Source organism: Chiloscyllium punctatum, chromosome 10, assembly GCF_047496795.1.
Source record: "Chiloscyllium punctatum isolate Juve2018m chromosome 10, sChiPun1.3, whole genome shotgun sequence".
NCBI classification, from domain to species: Eukaryota; Metazoa; Chordata; class Chondrichthyes; order Orectolobiformes; family Hemiscylliidae; genus Chiloscyllium; species Chiloscyllium punctatum.
The window spans coordinates 78698770-78717992 of NC_092748.1; the positions used below are offsets into that span (position 1 = coordinate 78698770).

Sequence of the window (19223 nt, forward strand, 5' to 3'; positions counted from 1 at the left end):
ATTTGTGACCATAGAGTGTTATTTCTATCCCCTGCAAATCCCCCACCCCCTGACCTCCACACCACGACTTCCTGACCCCCAGGCTTTCTATGAACCTCTGAGATGGCCTTTCTTCTTCAGTTCGACACGGGGTAACACCCCGCCCCCCCTCCGCCCCCCCACCACCCAGCTAATTTAAACCAGCAACACAGAAAAGATTTACGCTGTGCAGTAATCTGTGAAAATTCAAGAGGCAAAGAATTATCCCAAAAGTTGCTATTTGAAGTAAAAGTTAATAACTTGTTTTTAAAATCTAACAGAATAATTAACAACTATTTACAACTCATTTATCTAAACCTATCTTTTACCTTCCCTTCTACAATACTGGTCCGCTAAAACTCCCGTTTTAAGATTTTCAGAAAAATTCAAATTTCAAATCACGCCAGCTGTCGAATCTTCTCTTTGGATCTCTCTGCAGATTTGCTCTCCAAGTCAGTGTCGATGTTTTCCTCTGTGCAAACTCCTACTTTAGAAAGGTATCTCTCAGAGTTCTTACTAGCAGCCTATACCTGTGGTTTTTTGGCAGTTCTCCCCCATCTGTTCAATTTTTTTCCAGTTTTATACCCCCAAAACATCAGATGATTTCATTGGTTTAAATATCATCAAAATACTAAATTCAAGCTTGATTGGAGTTTGGTATCTTGGGGCATAAGTTAAACTGGGAGAAGAAAGTGAGGACTGCAGATGCTGGAGATCAGAGCTGAAAATGTGTTGCTGGAAAAGCGCAGCAGGTCAGGCAGCGTCCAGAGCAGGAGAATCGACGTATCGGGCATAAGCCCTTCTTCCTTTCCTGCTGCGCTTTTCCAGCAACACATTTTCAGCATAACTTAAACTGGCCAAATTTGAATGTGTTTTTTGTTTCATAGCAACCCAACCAGTACTAGCTGTTCTGACAAAGTGTGACATTGTTGCCTTGTTCTGGACTCTCTTTGCCTTTCTAAGTCCTTGCTAGCTTTTCCACTCTCTTAAAAGTATGGTACCCCTACATCTTCATAACACCTACTTCTGAAGCAGATGATTCCAAGGTTAGATCTGCTGTCCTTGAGGATAGGTCACATTAATTGTAAGATTGACAGCAGTAGAAATTCTCTGCAGTGAGAATTCCTAATTTCTCCCAATTAAAGCAAACACTGTTAGATGATGAGATAAGATAGAAAAGGTAAAAGAAATCATAAATATCGAACAACTTGTTTTCAAAATGAGTAATTCAATATTACACCACCCAACATTAATAATGTATACGTTTAATAGAATTCAGTAGTTTGCTTTTTTATGCAAAATTCCAATCCATTGAATCAAAAAATGTTTTGTAAAGCAGACAATGCAATGAAATAAGTTGTATTAAATCATATCATCCCTTCACTTTTGTACATTATAAGAAAGTTGATATTCATTCCTTTTGTATACATACATATTTCAAAAGATAAAGTGCTTGTGTTAATTAAGTTCATAACACTTGATTGAACTGCAAAAAAAATCTTACTCCAACAGATGTTTGAATACGCACTGTACTGCTGTAATTTGGTCTTTGACTTCCACTGTTCCCAACCTTCGGTGGATATCCTGCAGAATTTTAAGCCCTTGGAAACCACTCCCCCGGCCATCAAAGCGAGCAAGGATGACATTATCAGAGCTGACAAGTACTGAATCCCAGTCAATCCGAAATTTATCAGTAACCACCTGGCTCCCTGGGGCTCCATCACTGCAATTACCAATGCAAGAATGTTGATCATTATTGACAAGCCTTCACTTAGCTTCTTTCATAAGTCATTAACAGGTAAAACCTTGGAAAGGTGCCATAAAGAGACAGTGCATCATTGTTTTCTTATAAGAACTTAGATCATTACACAAAACCCGGTGGCAGTGGTTTTGGTAGCCAATAAAGACTATTTATATCTTAATCAAATTGGTTCAGTATGTACTTAGGTGGAATTTTTGCTTGCTACTTGAGATCACTGTTCAGGTCAAAGTACAGCTGTATTTACATTACTGTCAGGCATTTTGATTTACTTGCAAATTTAGGATTGTTCCCTAACTATACCATGAGAACTGGAGGTAAGATTTAATCTTGTATTAATGTCAGATCATACAGATCTACAGGCCAAAAGAAATAGTTCCTTAAAGACTAGATATAAAACACCTCTTTTGTGGACTGGGGAATCTCTCAACTCTACAAGAAGAACTTGGCCCACTGTCATTCTGAGGTCTCTCCAGCACTGCATCCCAGTTACTCCACCAACCTGTCATATTCTTGGCAACCATCTTTCTCCCATTTCTGAGCCCAGGTGTACCTTTCTGCTGGCCAAGTTGTCCTCTAAGTCACCCAATACTGTTCAGGCCTGAGGGTAGCTCAGGTAAATGCAATTTTTCAGAGGAATGTCAATCAAGTTTGACCGTTGAGATGGATCAGGTGACCTTCTGGAGAGAGGGAGCAGCTGGCTAACTAATACCAAAAACTATTTATCCTGGGATAAATTTTAGCTTTCACCAGTGGGAGAAAAATTCAGCATCATTGCAAGGTAATAGACAATAGACAATAAGTGCAGGAGTAGGCCATTCTGCCCTTCGAGCCTGCACCACCATTCAATATGATCATGGCTGATCATCCTTAATCAGTATCCTGTTCCTACCTTATCTCCATAACCCTTGATTCCACAATCCTTGAGAGCTCTAACCAACTCTTTCTTAAATGAATCCAGAGAATGCTCTGCCCTCTAGGGCAGAGTATTCCACACAGCCACCACTCTCCGGGTGAAGAAGTTTCTCCTCATCTCTGTCCTAAATGGTCTACCCCATATTTTTAAGCTGTGTCCTCTGGTTCATCTCAATCAGATTCCCCTCTCAGTCTTCTAAACTCAAGGGTATACAAGCCCAGTCGCTCTAGTCTTTCAGTGTAAGGTAATCCTGCCATTCCATGAATTGACCTCGTGAATCTACGCTGTACTCCCTCAATAGCCAGAATGTCTTTCCTCAAATTTGGAGACCAGAACTGCACACAGTACTCCAGGTTGGTCTAACCAGGGCCCTGTACAGCTGCAGAAGAACCTCTTTGCTTCTATACTCAATCCCTCTTGTTATGAAGGCCAGCATGCTATTAGCCTTCTTCACTACCTGCTGCATCTGCATGCTTACCTTTATTGACTGGTGTACAAGAACACCCAGATCTCTTTGTACTGCCCATTTACCTAAATTGATTCCATTTAGGTAGTAATCTGCCTTCCTGTTCTTGCCACTAAAGTGGATAACCATATATTTATCCACATTAAACTGCATCTGCCATGCATCTGACCACTCACCTAACCTGTCCAGGTCACCCTGTAATCTCCTAACATCCTCCTCACATTTCACCCTGCCACCCAGCTTAGTATCACCAACAAATTTGCTAATGTTATTACTAATACCATCTTCTATATCATTAACATATATTGTAAAAAGCTGCGGTCCCAGTACTGATCCCTGCGGTACCCCACTGGTCACTGCCTGCCATTCCGAAATGGAGCCATTTATCACTACTCTTTGTTTCCTATCAGCCAACCAACTTTCAATTCAAGTTAGTACTTTGCCCCCAATACCAATCGCCCTAATTTTGCTCACTAACCTCCTTTGTGGGACTTTAGCAAAAGCTTTCTGAAAGTCCAGGTACACTACATCTTCTGGATCTCCCTCGTCCATCTTCAGAGTTACATATTCAAAGAATTCCAGAAGACTAGTCAAGCATGATTTCCCCTTCATAAATCCATGCTGACTCTGACCTATCCTTTTACTACTATCCAGATGTGTCGTAATTTCATCCTTTATAATAGACTCCAGCATCTTTCCCACCACTGAGGTCAGATTAACTAGTCTATAATTTCCTGCTTTTCTCTCCCACCTTTCTTGAAAAGTGGTATAACATTAGCCACCCTCCAATCCGCAGGAACTGATCCTGAATCAATCGAACTCTGGAAAATAATAACCAACGTATCCACGATTTCTTGAGCCACCTCCTTCAGTACCCTGGGATGTAGACCTTCAGGCCCCGGGGACTTATCAACGTTCAGACCTAACAGTCTCTCCAACACCAATTCCTGGCAAATATAAATTCCCTTCAGTTCAGGCCCTTCAGCCACTGTTACCTCAGCGAGGTTGCTTGTGTCTTCCCCAGTGAACACAGATCTGAAGTACCAATTCAAATCTTCTGCCATTTCTTTGTTCCCCGTAATATATTCCCCTGTTTCTGTCTTCAAGGGCCCAATTTTCGTCTTAACCTTTTTTTTGCCTTTCACATACCAAAAAAAACTTTTACTATCCTCCTTTATTTATGTCAGCTGGGGCACTCAGTGATGGTACTCATGTCTTCCAGTTAGAGACTGTAGTTCCAAATTCTACTCCAGAATTTTGAACAAAATATAGGTACTGTGGTACTAAAGGAGTGTAGCAGTCAGAAGTATTGTGTTTTAAATCCTAAACTATAAGTTTAGGACACATTTGCTGTCTTAGGTGAATGTAAAAGACCACTTATTATTGTTTTGAAGAAGAGCAGCAGAGTTCTTCTGAGTGCCCTAGATAATATTTATCCCTCAACCAGGAATCACTGAAAAACATGGACTGTCAAATCAATATCTCATTATGGTTTTTGTAACCTTGTTTGCAAATTTACTTTCCCACTTCTTTTCATTTTAACAGTAACTGCACTCAAAAATACTTAACTGGTTGAGAAGGTCTTTGGAGCAACCTGAAGTTGTGAAAGATGCAGTTATATTGCAGGTTCTTTTTTTCCACTTGGCATTACGTACTGCAGTCTATTTAGTCATAGACTCCTTGGAAATTTCAAGGTGCTTCAAATCCTTTTTCTTCACTGCATCCAGTTAATGGACTGTTGAAAGTTAGCTGATACATGGTGAGCACTTGCTGTGAGTCACAGTTCACTTGTACCTTTGTATTGCTAGTTTTTCCTCTTCACCTTGTATTCTTCTTCATTTTAACACAGCATCAAATCACCACTGCACTTTTACTTTGACAGGAAACCTTTCTATACCATATGTTTGTATAATAATTCAATTATAGTATTTCAATTACATCTGGGCACCAATGGAGAAAAAAAAACTCACCACTTGATGTGAATCTGTAACTACAGAAAGTTACTTGAGTTTATCATTGACTAAGATCAGAAATTAACTGAAAATTACAAACAATTTTACCTAATGTTAAGAAAAAAACGATATTGAATGTGAAAACAGCTAGTTGCATTGGCAAAAACCTGCTACACTGAATTGAATGGAGTTTGATATAAGTGTAATGCTATCAAAATAAATGATGCATTTTGAGATAGCAGAAACCCAAGTTAGAATCCAAAATCCTGTACCAATCTGAGAGTATTTTACTCTATGCATATCAGTGGCAGTATAAAGTGGCTCTTGCAACAGCAGTATCTTGTATTCATTCTTGGGAAGTGAGTATTGCAGACAAAGCCAGCATTTATTGGTCATCTCTAATTCCTTTTAAACTGATGAATTTATGAGGTTATTTCAGTGGGTAGCCAAGTCTAACTGTTGCTGTGTATCTGCAGCCACATGTAGGGCCAATTGGTTAAGGACAGAGAGTTACTCCAATGACAGACATTAATGAGGCAGGTCAGTATTTACAACAATTTAGCAATTTTGCAAATATTACTTAACTAGTATTTCATTGAAGATTTATTAATTAATTGAATTTATTTAGTAAATATATTTAAAGTCCACAGGCTGTTGTGGTAAGATATGAACTTGTGTCTTCAAAGTACTGATCTTTGTTTCTGCATCACTCATGTAGTAACATGACCACTACTCCATCATTCCCCACCAAATGCTATACAAGTTCATCTTTGTGATAATATTTTGATTTATTGACTATTTTAATTAACACAATGCCCTTGGCTTTTGTGATCAGTGATGTGCAAACACTGCCTTTGCAATCACCAAAGACCTGCATGAACAAGGCAAGAAATAGTGTATCAGCTTAGCAAAACAGATTGGATTCAGAGTTGCAATGATAATTGCAGAGAAGCAACATTCAGCAGTGTTTTTCCACTGAAATGTACAGCACCTTTGTGAGTCTATAGAATGTTATACCAGAGGATGCTGTTGAGTTCCCCACATGGTGCAATCCCCAATCAACATTAAACTGATGAAGTCATGATTTGGAGATACTGGTGTAGGACTGGGGTTTGCAAAGTTAAAAATCACACAACAATGGAGTTTTACATGTCTGGGTTGGGGGTTGAAAGTGTGAGAAAATGTATGAGTGTGTGTGTAGTGAGTGTAGAGTGTCTTAAGTCTGTGAGGGGGTACATGTGAGAGTGTGGGAGTGTGTGTGTCTGTAAGGGTGTGTGTGGGTGTCTGTGTGCGCATCTGTGTATATGTGTGTCCATGTGTATGTGTGTATAGTGCAATGGTGGTCACCATTGACAGACAGATGGACAGACAGACAGACAGACACACACACACACATTTTGTGGGGTGAATTTGTACTTTGCTCAAAAACTGCATGAATTAATGTAAAACTCCGTTATCTCACTTTTTAGATTAGAATCAATCTAAACATCATGGCATAGACAGACAACACAGGGGGACTAACACCTTCAACATATTGTCTAGCTATCACCATTGTTAACAGCTAACCTGAGAATGCAACCTTTTAAAAAAGGTTTTGTGGTTTACACATGAAAGAAGTGAAGCAATCATGGCATTCAAACAGATGAAATATTTAACAGACAATCAATTTTTCAATGTATAATTTCAGTTACATCACACTGTAAATTTTTGCTATAAATTCTGTGTGTTTGGATTGAGCCCTCCACTATCACCTGATGAAGGAGCGACGCTCCGAAAGCTAGTGTGCTTCCAATTAAACCTGTTGGACTATAACCTGGTGTTGTGTGATTTTTAACTTTAAGCTGATGAAAACTTCCATGATAAAACCATCAGTCATGCTGTAATAGCTCTTGAAAGTTCATACCTTGTAGAAACACTTTTACTGGGTTTTAAATAATTTCCTAATTATTGTTAAATATTCACTGGTGTGTTGTAATAGATTTCATAATCCTAGAATAATAAATTACTCCATTATGTTACAACATTACTACATGTAATCATCTGTTTAAAATGTTTTAAAATATTTGTTTATCCTAGTATAGGTTCCATCTTAATCTAATCTTAACCATTTATTTCAATATTTAGAAGTAACATTACAAGTGAAGGAAATGAAATGTATTTAACTTTCTGGTTTGATGTCTCTGAAAATAGTCCACTGTGATTCTCTGTTTATCTGCCTGTGGACAACATTGTTGCTGGACACCTGGATATTTCTTTGACTTAGTGTCATATTTAGTCATTCATCAAAGCAAAATCCACATTATAGACATCACCATGCAGACATTTTAATGATCTAATGGCTGTGGCATAGCTTAATATTGGAGTTCCGCATAGCTTGATGTTGGAGTTCTACACAACAACAGAAAGTTTCACCTTTACAGAGCATTTTTAAAAAAAAAATGCTTCTGTGGAATGAGAGCATCACTGATCAGGCCAGTATTTATTACCCATCCTTATTTGTCTTTGAGAAGGTGGTGATCATTAATCCACTGCCTATCTGCTTATTGACGCCACTGCTGCTGGATACTTGGAGACATCTTTGACTCAGTGCCAGATCTAAACAGTCACTGAGAAAGGGGAAATGTGCGTCACAAATATCACTCAAAAGATGGTTAATTATCAAATGGCCATTCAATGACTTGACATGGGACTTCTGCCCCTTAGCAACAGAAAATCTTGCCTTAGAGAACTTTTTCTTTGTGGGCTGCAAGTATCACTGTCATCTGTTGCCTGTCTCTAGTTGTCATTGAGAAGGTGGTGATGAGTTGCCTTCTGGAACCACTGAAGTCAACATGGTGAGAATACACCCTCAGTGCTGTTAAGAAGTGAGTCCCAGGATGTTAAGCCCTGACAGTGAAGGGATGATATAGTTCTAAGTCAGGATGTTGTGTTGTTTAAAGGGGAACTTGTAGATGATGGTTTTCCCAAGCATCTATTCATCTTCTAAGTATTCAAGGGCATAGGTTGGGGAAGGTGCTGATAAAGTAGTCTTGGTGAGTTGTCAATCAAAAGCTCTCCAGTAGGGAGAGGCACAGGATTTTTTGAGGGGGCTTTTCTACTGCGGGTTCAATCTCCATGGTCATTTGATGAGGCTCTTTAATTAGGTATTAATTGGCCACTTAATTTGAAGGCAACATCCACTCCCCTTCTCCCTCGCCCCCGCCTCAGATAGTGGTAAAATTGCACTGGATATAATTAATTTGTCAGCTGCAATTTTGAATGTTAAATAACAGAATTACTTACACAACCAGTAGAACAGGATATTGATTGTTTTCATCAAAGCCCTCAGGATACAGCAACTGCAGAGTGAGCTCTGAGAACAAAAGATACAAGCTGTGTTCAGAGTTATTGTTGAAGGAAATTACACACAGAAAGAAAAACACACTTCTGTTTTACGAATATTCATTGAATCTGAAAGGTTTTTTTTTCATTATGTACGTAGCTTGCCAATTGTTAAAAATGCGTCAATTTGATAGTGGCAATTCAATATAAAGGAACCATATAATCATCACAATTTTCTTCCATGACTTTCCCCTGTTGTGATGAATTAAAATTAAGTGTGAGCTATCTATTGCTGAGGTCACATTAATCAGATTTCTGTTATTAAGAAAACAGGAAAAATGTTTCCTATTTAGTTCAGGGAAAAAAAAATCCTTTTGTGTTTTCTGTTATCTATAGTTCATTTACTTGGCTGATTTGGCAAATAGCAAAATTAACTCCTCTATTTAATAAAGGAGAGAGACAGAAAGCAGGAAATTACAGGCAAACTATCCTCACATTTGTCAAAGGAAAAATGCTGGAATTATTAAGGAGTTTATAGTAGACATTTTGATTATCTTCATGCAATCAGGTAGAGTCAACATGGTTTTGTAAAAAGGAAATCCTATTTGTTTAATTTCTTAGTTTACTTTAGAAAGTAAAAAGAAACATAGATAATGATACATACTGTACTTAGATTTTTGGAAGCCATTTGACAAGGTGGCACATTAAGAGAACAAGATATTAGCATGGACATGGACTATGGACTGGTTGGCTCACAGGAAGCAGAGAGTGCAGGCATACATTAGTTGTTTTCACATTGACAGAATGTGATGAATGACATCAGAGCTTGGTGTTAGGATCTCTAATGTCTGTAGATTATATACAAATAAACTTCCATGGTTGTTTAATCTGCTGATAAAACAAAGGTAGGAAAGAGAGTTGTGAAGAGGACATAAAGAAACTGCAAAGATAAGTGAATGGGCAAAAATTTGGGAGATGGAAAATAATATTAGAAAATGTCAACTTGTCGAATTTGGCAGGAAATATAGAAAAGCAGTATTTAAACATTAAAAATCACACAACACCAGGTTATAGTCCAACAGGTTTAATTGGAAGCACTAGCTTTCAGAGCGCTGCTCCTTCAGGTGGTTGTGGAGTACATAATTATAAGACAGAATTTATAGCAAAAGTTTACAGTGTGATGTAACTGAAATTATACATTGAAAAATACCTTGACTGTTTGTTAAGTCTCTCATCTGTTAGAATGACCATGATAGTTTCACTTCTTTCATACGTAAATCAGATTCGTGATCCATAATCCTTTTGGGATCTTTCCAAAGCATTTAAATGGAAAGAGATTATAGATCTACAGGAGGATCTGGGTGTTCTGGTACATAGATCACAAAGGGTCTTATGTAGGTGCAACAAATGATCAGCAAAGTATATGAAATTTTGTTGTTTAGTTAAAAGGGAAGAGGATATAGGTATGTTTTGTTACAGTTGTGTATGTGGTATTTTCTCCAATGAAGTGAAATTGAACAAACTGGTGCTGCATTCTGTGCAGTTTTTAAGAGTAAAGTGATTTTATTGAACCTACGAATTACTTTGAAGTAGACAGGATAACTGCAAGTAAAATAGTTTCCTTGGATGGGGAGTCTAGAGCCGGGGGCACAATATATAAAGGGGGAGAGGAGGATCTATTTTCACTCTGAAGGTTGTGAATCCTTGTAAATCTCTGGCCAGAGGGCTGGGAAAAGCTCAGCTTTTGCGAATATTTAGAGTAGGAGTTGATAAATTTTTGATTATTCATGGCTTAAAGCCACTGTGGAAAGTATCCATAAAGATCATTGAAGTGTTTACTCAGTCATAATTGAAATGACTGGTGGAGTAGACTGAATGGGCTGATTTGCCTACTTTTGTTCCTAGATGACAACTGCTGGGGCCTTGAAGTAATTATTGCTTTTACACTATGTGGTACTGGGGAACATTTTCTGCTAGAGGATTTTTTAGCTCTCTGATATCCTTCACAAAGGATGTCACTCTTTGTAGACCTTGATATTGGTCTGGAAGTCCCTTTACTTTCTGAATTTCCCTCACTGAGAAACTTCGAGGTGATAACTCAGGTAGTTGCCCCATGACATCATCTGCTGAATTTTAATCTGGTCAGAGTCCATTCTGGAAGCAGGCTGTATGGTTGAAGCAAATACTTTCTTCCATGCCGTATCATGAATTTCTTGACCAGGCAATATCCGTTGAATTGGAAATGCATCTGTTTTGCATTATGCTCAGTATTTAGAGCAGGCAATTTCTCCTTGTTCACCATGTTTTGTATGTGTCGGCAATGATCTGACTCCCTTGGATTGTTGTGTAAACTGGATGACTTTAGTTGCTATTGTTGTTGTTTGACTGGTGAGGGAAAACTTCTCAAACTCTCACTTGTCCTCCTGGAAGATTGATGCTCATTCAGAACCATCTCTGTCACTGGTATTGCCTGTTCTGTTATTTGGAGATGATCAGTAAAATATTCCTAAATAGGCTTAAAATAGATTGTGCTGCTTAGTCTTGTTCTTAATATCCCCATTCTCTCTTACAGGTTTTCCTGGGTTTTAACTTCTGCTTTGTCTTCAGTGAAGACAGGAGCATTTTCAGTCTGGACAATCTTGTAGATTTCACAATGATATGGGAGATCATTAATATCTTTTTTGAGATCTTTGGCCAACCACAGCTGACTAAGTCATGGCTATATGCCTCGCAATAGCCAAGTGTTTCTTGTGCATTCTTTCCAATATGGTTTCCTGAAGGGAAAATGGAGTATGTTTTTTGCCATGTGTTAGTAAATGGTCCATGATTGTGAAGTGTTCTCCATGCTTGGAGTATGTGTTCTCAGTCAAATCATGGGACTTGTGGTCTTTCAATGCAATAATGGTGAATGGTAGCACATTGTTGGTCAGAATTTTATTCTTGTCAAATTTGATGCAGCCTGTTTTAGCCATTGTTACTTCTTGGGCATTTAAAACATTTCTTCAATGACAATCACAACACTCTTTCTGGGTTCCACTATGAGTTTAAGAAATCTAATGAATCTTGACTGGTTGATCAGCAACAGTTTGCTTCTGGATCAGTTTACTCAGGGAGTAATTCAAACTCAGTGTAATTTTGTAAGGAAGTTGAAAATAGCAGTTCCATGCATGCAGGCTCAAAAGTGAAATTGCCTGATTGCGAGCAATGTAAATATTTTCAACTCTCTCAATGTTACAATGTGACTTGTAGCATTCCTATTTTCCAGATATCTCAACTATACAACACAGTCTACTTCTGTTTCTTCAGGCATGGTATCTGAAATGTTAGGATTGTGCTGTGGGCATGGGTATCAAACTTAAATTCAATTGGAATTTATATAAACAAGTTCAGTGAATCCTGGATCATTTGGTTTCACCAACTTTCTCTATCAAGCTTTAAACTTTCTTGTCTAAAAGAGATATGACTATCGGATGTAGAAGCAGAAGTAGGCCATTTTCCCATCAAGTCCTCTTCACTATTCAAATGAGATTATGCTTGATCCGATGATCCTCAACTTTACTTTTCTGCTTTTTCCCCATAAAGCTTGATTCCCTTATTGTTTAAAAGTCTTAATCTTTAGCAACCAGCCTTCTGTGGTAAAGGTTCACTACTCTCTGAGAGAGAAACTGGATCCTCCTCATCTTTGTCTTAAATGTGTGACAATCTTTTCTGAGATTGTGCGCTCTGGTCCAAGATTCTGCCTCAAGGAGAGACAACTTCTCTGCATCTTATCCTGTTAAGCACCCTATGAATCGTCTATATTTCAATAGGCTCTCCTCCCATTCTCCAAAACTCCAATTAATGCCAGCCCAAATTACTGTACCACTGTAAAAATCAAAAGAACTGCAGATACTGGAAATCAGAAACAAAAAACAGAAATTGCTGGAAACGTTCAGCAGGTCTGACAGCATCTCTGGAGAGAAATCAGAGTTAATGTTTTGGGTCGAAATGGTTAATTCTGATTTCCCTCCACAAATACTATACCATTTTAATTTGTTTGCATGTGTAAAATCCTCTTTTCTGCAACTCAGTTACTGAGATATTTGCACTTAATGTTTCATTTTGGCTATCTTAAGAAATGTCAACTCCATAAAGTCTAATACTCTGTTTTGTGTAGCCCTTTTATTTGAGCTTAAGTATGCTAAGAAATATTATATCATTTTTCTATTTCTGTAGTTATTGATAAACTATTACTATATTAAAGGTTTATCATTTCAATACTGCCTTAAATCTGTTTTTCTTTAAGTTTGCATTCACTAAAATTGCTTTAAACTGAATTCTGTAGAGGTTGTTAGACTCTGTAGTATATTTGCAAACCTTTATAAGTTATATGAATTCTTCAATAAAACTCTGCATTATTGCATGTTCCATAGTAAGTTATTGTTTTCAAACATTTTAAAACTAATTATTTTAATACCATATTTATTTACTGCTTACTAGGCTTCCCCACCTTATTTTTGGAGTTTTCCCACCTTTCGTAATGATTAAAATGGAGACTAGTGTTTTCCTACAACAAGGTAAAAACAATGACTGCAGATGCTGGAAACCAGATTCTGGATTAGTGGTGCTGGAAGAGCACAGCAGTTCAGGCAGCATCCAAGTAGCTTCAAAATCGACGTTTCAGGCAAAACCATTTTCCTGTTTTGCGGCTTCTTGCTGGGTAAATGAAGTTTTCCTGCCTTTCACAATCTTAAACTACCCAAGCACATTTTCTGCATAAATTTTCAAGTAAAGTTCTCTGGCTCTGAAAATTTATAAATATTTCCATTAAAATTGAAAATTAATTAACTCCCAGACCTTTATAATTCTTGGATTTCTACTGCTATTTTTTCTTCTGCAAGGGAGTTTCTTCAAATGTGCTTTTTAGTTTAAATTTTGAAGCTTTCCTGTTTCAGTAGCCTTGGCCAAAGTATCTTTGGCCTTTTCACTGTCCCTTGCAGAGCCTATGCTGACAATGCTTGTTGTGAGAAATGAGAATTGTCTTGCATACTCCCTTGCTTTTTCTTTCCAGTATTTGCACAATTTCCCCCAAAATTCTCTCCTTTGGAGATCTCTAATTTTTCCTCCTGGAGCCTTAATTTCTCTGTTTAAAGCCTCCTTTGCCAAGAACTCTGAATTTTCCAAGAATGAATGACAAGCTTTTTTCTCTCTTTTCTTAGCCCACACTCTTGCCTGAGTATTTTTTACCAGTTTCTGAATGAAGTTTTGCCTTTAAAGTGCAGAGCACGTTTTTCTACTGGTTCCATAGTTGCTCTTGTTTGTATTTCCCTAATGTTTATTGCATTATAGCAATAATTGCAACTTCACTTCATCAGGCATAATTACTCAAACTGTTGGAAGCTGGTACAGATACATCTGAAAGCTGGAGTGGAACTTTGTGTCTACACCAGAGATTCAGTGTGACATCAGTAGAATGGATGTAGCTGATGTTACATGCACATTGACTCTTTGAGACCCATTATCCTTATACAATAGTGTAGTGTGTTGGTCAGGCCGTGTCTGGAGTACTGTGCACAATTTTGAGCTCTTTAATTAAGAAAATGATGTTAATGCATTAGAAGCAATTCAGAGGTCATTCATTCGATTGTTATTTGGGGTGAATGAATTTTCTTATAAGGAAAAGTCTTACAGGTGTGGTCCATATTCAGTGGATTTTAGAAGAATGAGGTGATCTTTTTTAAGATATGTAAGATCCTGAGGGAACATGATAGGATGGATGCTGAGAGGATGTATCACCTTGTGGGAAAGACTGGAATAAGGGGCCTCCCATTTCAGAGAGACCCTTTTTTCAGACGGTCCATTCTCCTCTTCAGGCAGAAAAGGCAGCATATTGAATAGTTTTAATGCAGGCATAGATAGATAATTGATAAACAGGAGAGTCAATCTCTATTGGGGAAAGGAAGGAGTATAGAGTTGAAGCATAACAGATCATCCATGATCTTATTGAATGGTGAATCTGGAGGGGCTGAATGGTCTCATCCGGTTCCTAATACCTAGTGTGTGTTTATATGTTGTCAGCAAATGATTGTGGTTTAGTTCTTCGGCTAATATTTTGAACAGAGTTGAGAGTGAGTTGCTGGAAAAGCACAGCAGGTCAGGCAGCATCTGAGGAGCAGGAGAATCAACGTTTTGGGCATAAGCCCTTCATCAGGAAGAGCTTTCTCCTAATATTTTGAACATACTAGGAATGCACATAATAGGGTTTCCAAACTTATTTGGCTTAATATCAAATATTATTTGTTATTTACAGATCTTATTATTGTTGCCATTTGTCATTTTGTAAGCCTTCCCACCCCGAGTAGTGAAATTATGACATATGTTGTACAGAGAAACACTATCCTGCTTTTGGTTTGTTGGTCGTCACTGAGCTCCACATTTAATATTGCTTTTTAAATAAAATGTAGTTACACTGAGAAGTCTCTCCCATAAATTATTTTATGGATGCACTGAAACATAAATACAACTGAATTTGCAATTGCATGTCAAAAAAAATGGTGCAGTAAGAACAACAGATGTCTACGGCAATTATAGATTACTGCCTATCAAAGGATTTGATGGGGTGAGATGTTTGTTTACTCATCCACCTTTTACTATCTGTTTGTAAATTACAATTGGCTAATTGTCAAAGTATGGAATTAGTACAGACGTGAAACTATATAATTCATCTGCTAAATTCCCTTGTTTTGGAGGAAATGGCAATATTCAGACGAAGGGTTATTTAACTTTGTATATTTGTGGACTATAAAGCTTAAATTATAGTGAACTACGATATTTCCCAGAAAACTGAATGTATTATTCATGATTTTGAATGAAAATATAAAATCATGATAAAGCTAAATTCCTGGTAAGAAAGTAATGAATAGAAGGCTTTTGCTAGTCTCCTTTTTGCAACAGACTCAAAAGACTATACCACTACAAATGGATTTTTGATTTTGGCACTAATAATGCACTTAAGGAAACCTCTCTGTATGACTGGAAAAGTATATTAGTGGTCACTGGATGTAATATTGGAAACATGTATTTTCAATTAATTTTAGACAATTCAATTCTGAATAATTCCTGTCAGATATCATTGTATGTTTAAACATATATCCATCTAAACAGGTGGACACAGTTGAGAGATCAAATTATACATTACAGTTTTCCAGTACAACTCATAACTTGGAATAATATTTAAAAGCTAATGAAAATGGGCATTTTTGGTAATTTGAATTTGTATATAACAATATTATCTCCGTAGAATTGCACGACGCATTTTAACTTATGGATGTGAAACAAGTGCTGGGACTGAACCTGTCTCTGGAGAAACTGTCAGTGTTGAAGTTTTTGTGGAGGCACCCACTAAATTGACCAGGAAACAAATTTCCTGCCCAATTAGGAATGGGCTAGCAACCTTGGAAACTACCTCGGAGACCTTCCAGCTGGAGAGGAGCAATAGTAAATGGTAAGTAACTGAATAGGTGCTTCAACATCAAAGGCAAAAGGGGGTGGTAGAAAGGAAAGAATTCTTTTGGAGAGTGGTTTTTGATTGCACACAGATCCAAGCAGGTAGAGAGGAGCCTGCCAGTGCCTGCTCACCTTCAGACAGTTGAACTATTCACTGTTGAATCAGGAAATTAAGAAACTAAGTAGAAAATCATTATCAGCATCCTCTCTGTTCCTTCAACAAAACTCTTAATGAGTCAATGTTAATTGAAAATTAATGAGGAAGGCAATCCTGCAAGGATCCAATTTGAGCCTTTGTTATTATTTTTCCCAGATGTTTGAAAAATTACAAAAATTTGCAGAAGCAAAGATATGATTTTCCTATGCCATGTGAAAGGACAGAGAATGTAAATCTGACAAGTTTCACTTCTGTGTTGAAAGGTAAAAGCAAGAGTCTTTCATGGGAGAAGGTGGAGTCAACTGTGGTGAAAACAGATTTGGCATAAACTGATGTGACTACAGTGTGACTGTAACAATTTTTTACTAAAAATTTTATGAATATATTCACATATTAGCATTGTCCCCAAGGTAATGGTGAATTCTACATTTCAAATAGTGCATTATGGAAACAGATTGACCAAGAATGTTCGAACAAATCCCTATAGTGGTGGGGGAATGTAGCTTGTGATTTAATGTTGTGTGGACTGTTGTGCAGGGTAGTAAGATCCTGGAGCAATCTTATAATGATGTCATAGAGCTGCTTGCTACAGAGCAGAAATAGCTCAGTAGGGACAGAATTCAATTAGAATCAAGGATGATGGAGATATGGATGTCAAACATTTAAAAAATGCAACAATAAGATCAGAACCTGGTCGTTCAGATTAGGGAATATTGTATATAATGTTCATAGAATCCCTATATCATAGAATCCCTGCAGTGTGGGAGCAGGCCATTTAACCCACACCACCCCTCCAAAGAGCATCCTACCCAGACTCACCCCAGCCCTGTAATCCTGCATTTACCATGGGTAATCCACCTAACTAGCACACCCCTGGATAATATGGGCAATTTAACGTGGCCAAACCACCTAATCTGCACAACATTGGAGTGTGGGAGGAAATTGGAGAACCCAGAGGAAATCCACCCAGGCACGGGGAAAATGTGCAAACTTCACACAGTCATCCGAGGCTGGAATCAAATCCAGGTCCCTGGTGCTGTGAGGCAGCAGTCCTAACCACTGAGCCACCATTAACATGCAATAAATATAATTGTATGAAAGTCTACATTTTAAGTGAGTTCTTGACTTTGCCTTCTCTTAGATCAGTCTTGAAGCTAAACACAGGTTTTACTTGAAAACTATATGATGAAAAATAGTGATGGGATCCAGTACCTATAAAATCAGGGTTGTTGTGAATAACTGGAAACAGACACAAAATCATCTGGAGAAGAAAGAATCTCAGAAAAATCACTTTTCCAAAAGAAGCCATCAGTAAAGCCTCAAGTCCAATGAACAGACAGGAAGGTCATAAACCTTCTCTCTAAAGGAAGAATCTCTGAACAGAAGACTTCTGCAGAGAATCCACCAAAGCAACTGTCAATCAATGAAAGCTTTTTCTTTACAGCAAACAAAACTGTAAGGGAAATAAAAATGAATTCAATAAAAGCCACCAGTAGCCAATGGGATAAATCCAAATCAAGCAATCCAGAAAAGAGGTTGAATACCAGACAACCAGAGTAGATTCAAACCTTTCAATGAAAGTCTTTAAAAAAGACCTTGGGAAACAGAGTTATGAACTCAACAGCCATTTAGCAGCCTGAGCACTTGATGAAAAATGTGTCAAAAAAGCAAGTTAAGAAATTTCTTCAATAATAAGCTTAAGGTACAATGATCAATTGAAAACAAATCAGAGGAAGAATTTTAAATTCAATGTTTCAGTGCCATTTCAGTGAAATTAATTAAATCTTAATTATTTTGATGCTTTGCCTGAGAAAGACAAGCCTTATTTAGTAATTTCAAAATTTTACTGTGGTTATTTGTTTAAAATTGCAACAAAGAGTGTGAATCTGATCTGTCAAATTTAGCATGGAAATGTCAACTACAGAAAAACCTTAGCATGAACGACATGACAGCAGCATCTTTGATGCAGCCAAAAATAAAAACAGAATCTTATTGATTGATGCCATTTTGAGAAAGCTTATACTGACAGACCATTGAAAATAGTTCAACCAGCTAGGAAAAAGATTCATTCATTCATTCACTCATCATTTATTTCTGTGCAGATGGCATTTTGGTGAAGCAAACCAAACCTTACACAGAAAACAGTATTTAAAACAGCAGAAACTCGAGCTGTTTGCAGTTTTAGTATTACAACAACAATTTTTACGACTATAAGCAACAAAGAATACCACACAATAACAATTTGAGTGCAATATAAGATTACCCAAATCCTAAGAATCACCTTTAAAACCAAGAAAATGATCATGATTTGGAGATGCTGGTGTTGGACTGGGGTGTATAAAGTTAAAAATCACACAACACCAGGTTATAGTCCAACAGGTTTAATTGGAAGCACACTAGCTTTCGGAGCAACGCTCCTTCATCAGGTGATAGTGGAGGGCTCGATTGTAACACAGAATTTATAGCAAAAATTTACAGTGTGATGTAACTGAAATTATTCATTGAAAAATTGATTGTCTGTTAAGCCTTTCATCTGTTAGAATACAGTGATAGTTTCACTTTTTTCATGTGTAAATCACAAAACCTTTTTTAAAAGGTTGCATTCTCAGGTTAGCTGTTAACAATGGTGATAGCTAGACAATATGTTGAAGGTGTTGGCCCACTGGGTTCTCTGTCTATGCCATGATGTTTAGATTGATTCTAATCTAAAAAGTGAGGTAACAGAGTTTTACATATCTGGGTTGGGGGTTGAAAGTGTGAGAAAGTGTATGAGTGTGTGTAGTGAGTGTAGAGTGTCTTAAGTCTGTGAGGGGGTACATGTGAGAGTGTGGGAGTGTGTGTGTCTGTAAGGGTGTGTGTGGGTGTCTGTGTGCGCATCTGTGTATATGTGTGTCCATGTGTATGTGTGTATAGTGCAATGGTGGTCACCATTGACTGACTGACAGACAGACACACACACAAAGACCCACATGCACACATATATTTTGTGGGGTGAATTTGTACTTTGCTCAAAAACTGCATGCATTCATGTAGAACTCTGGTATCTCACTTTTTAGATTAGAATCAATCTAAACATCATGGCATAGACAGAGAACACAGGGGGCCAACACCTTCATATTGTCTAGCTATCACCATTGTTAACAGCTAAC

At 37.6% G+C, this 19223-nt stretch overlaps 1 protein-coding gene across 4 annotated transcripts in view; it reads right to left on the bottom strand.

Annotated features, from left to right (window-relative positions):
- Window positions 1-19223, bottom strand: part of LOC140482332 (inactive dipeptidyl peptidase 10-like) — a 1704473-nt gene that overhangs the window by 40355 nt on the left and 1644895 nt on the right. For 2 of the 4 annotated variants that reach the window (XM_072579621.1, XM_072579622.1), the window contains exons 19-20: window positions 8394-8463; window positions 1523-1741 (exon numbers count right to left, since the gene is read on the bottom strand). In XM_072579621.1, the coding sequence (XP_072435722.1) occupies window positions 1523-1741; window positions 8394-8463 (289 nt within the window). The remainder of the gene's footprint in view (window positions 1-1522; window positions 1742-8393; window positions 8464-19223) is intronic. The other 2 variants (XM_072579623.1, XM_072579624.1) reach the window with 1 other exon arrangement.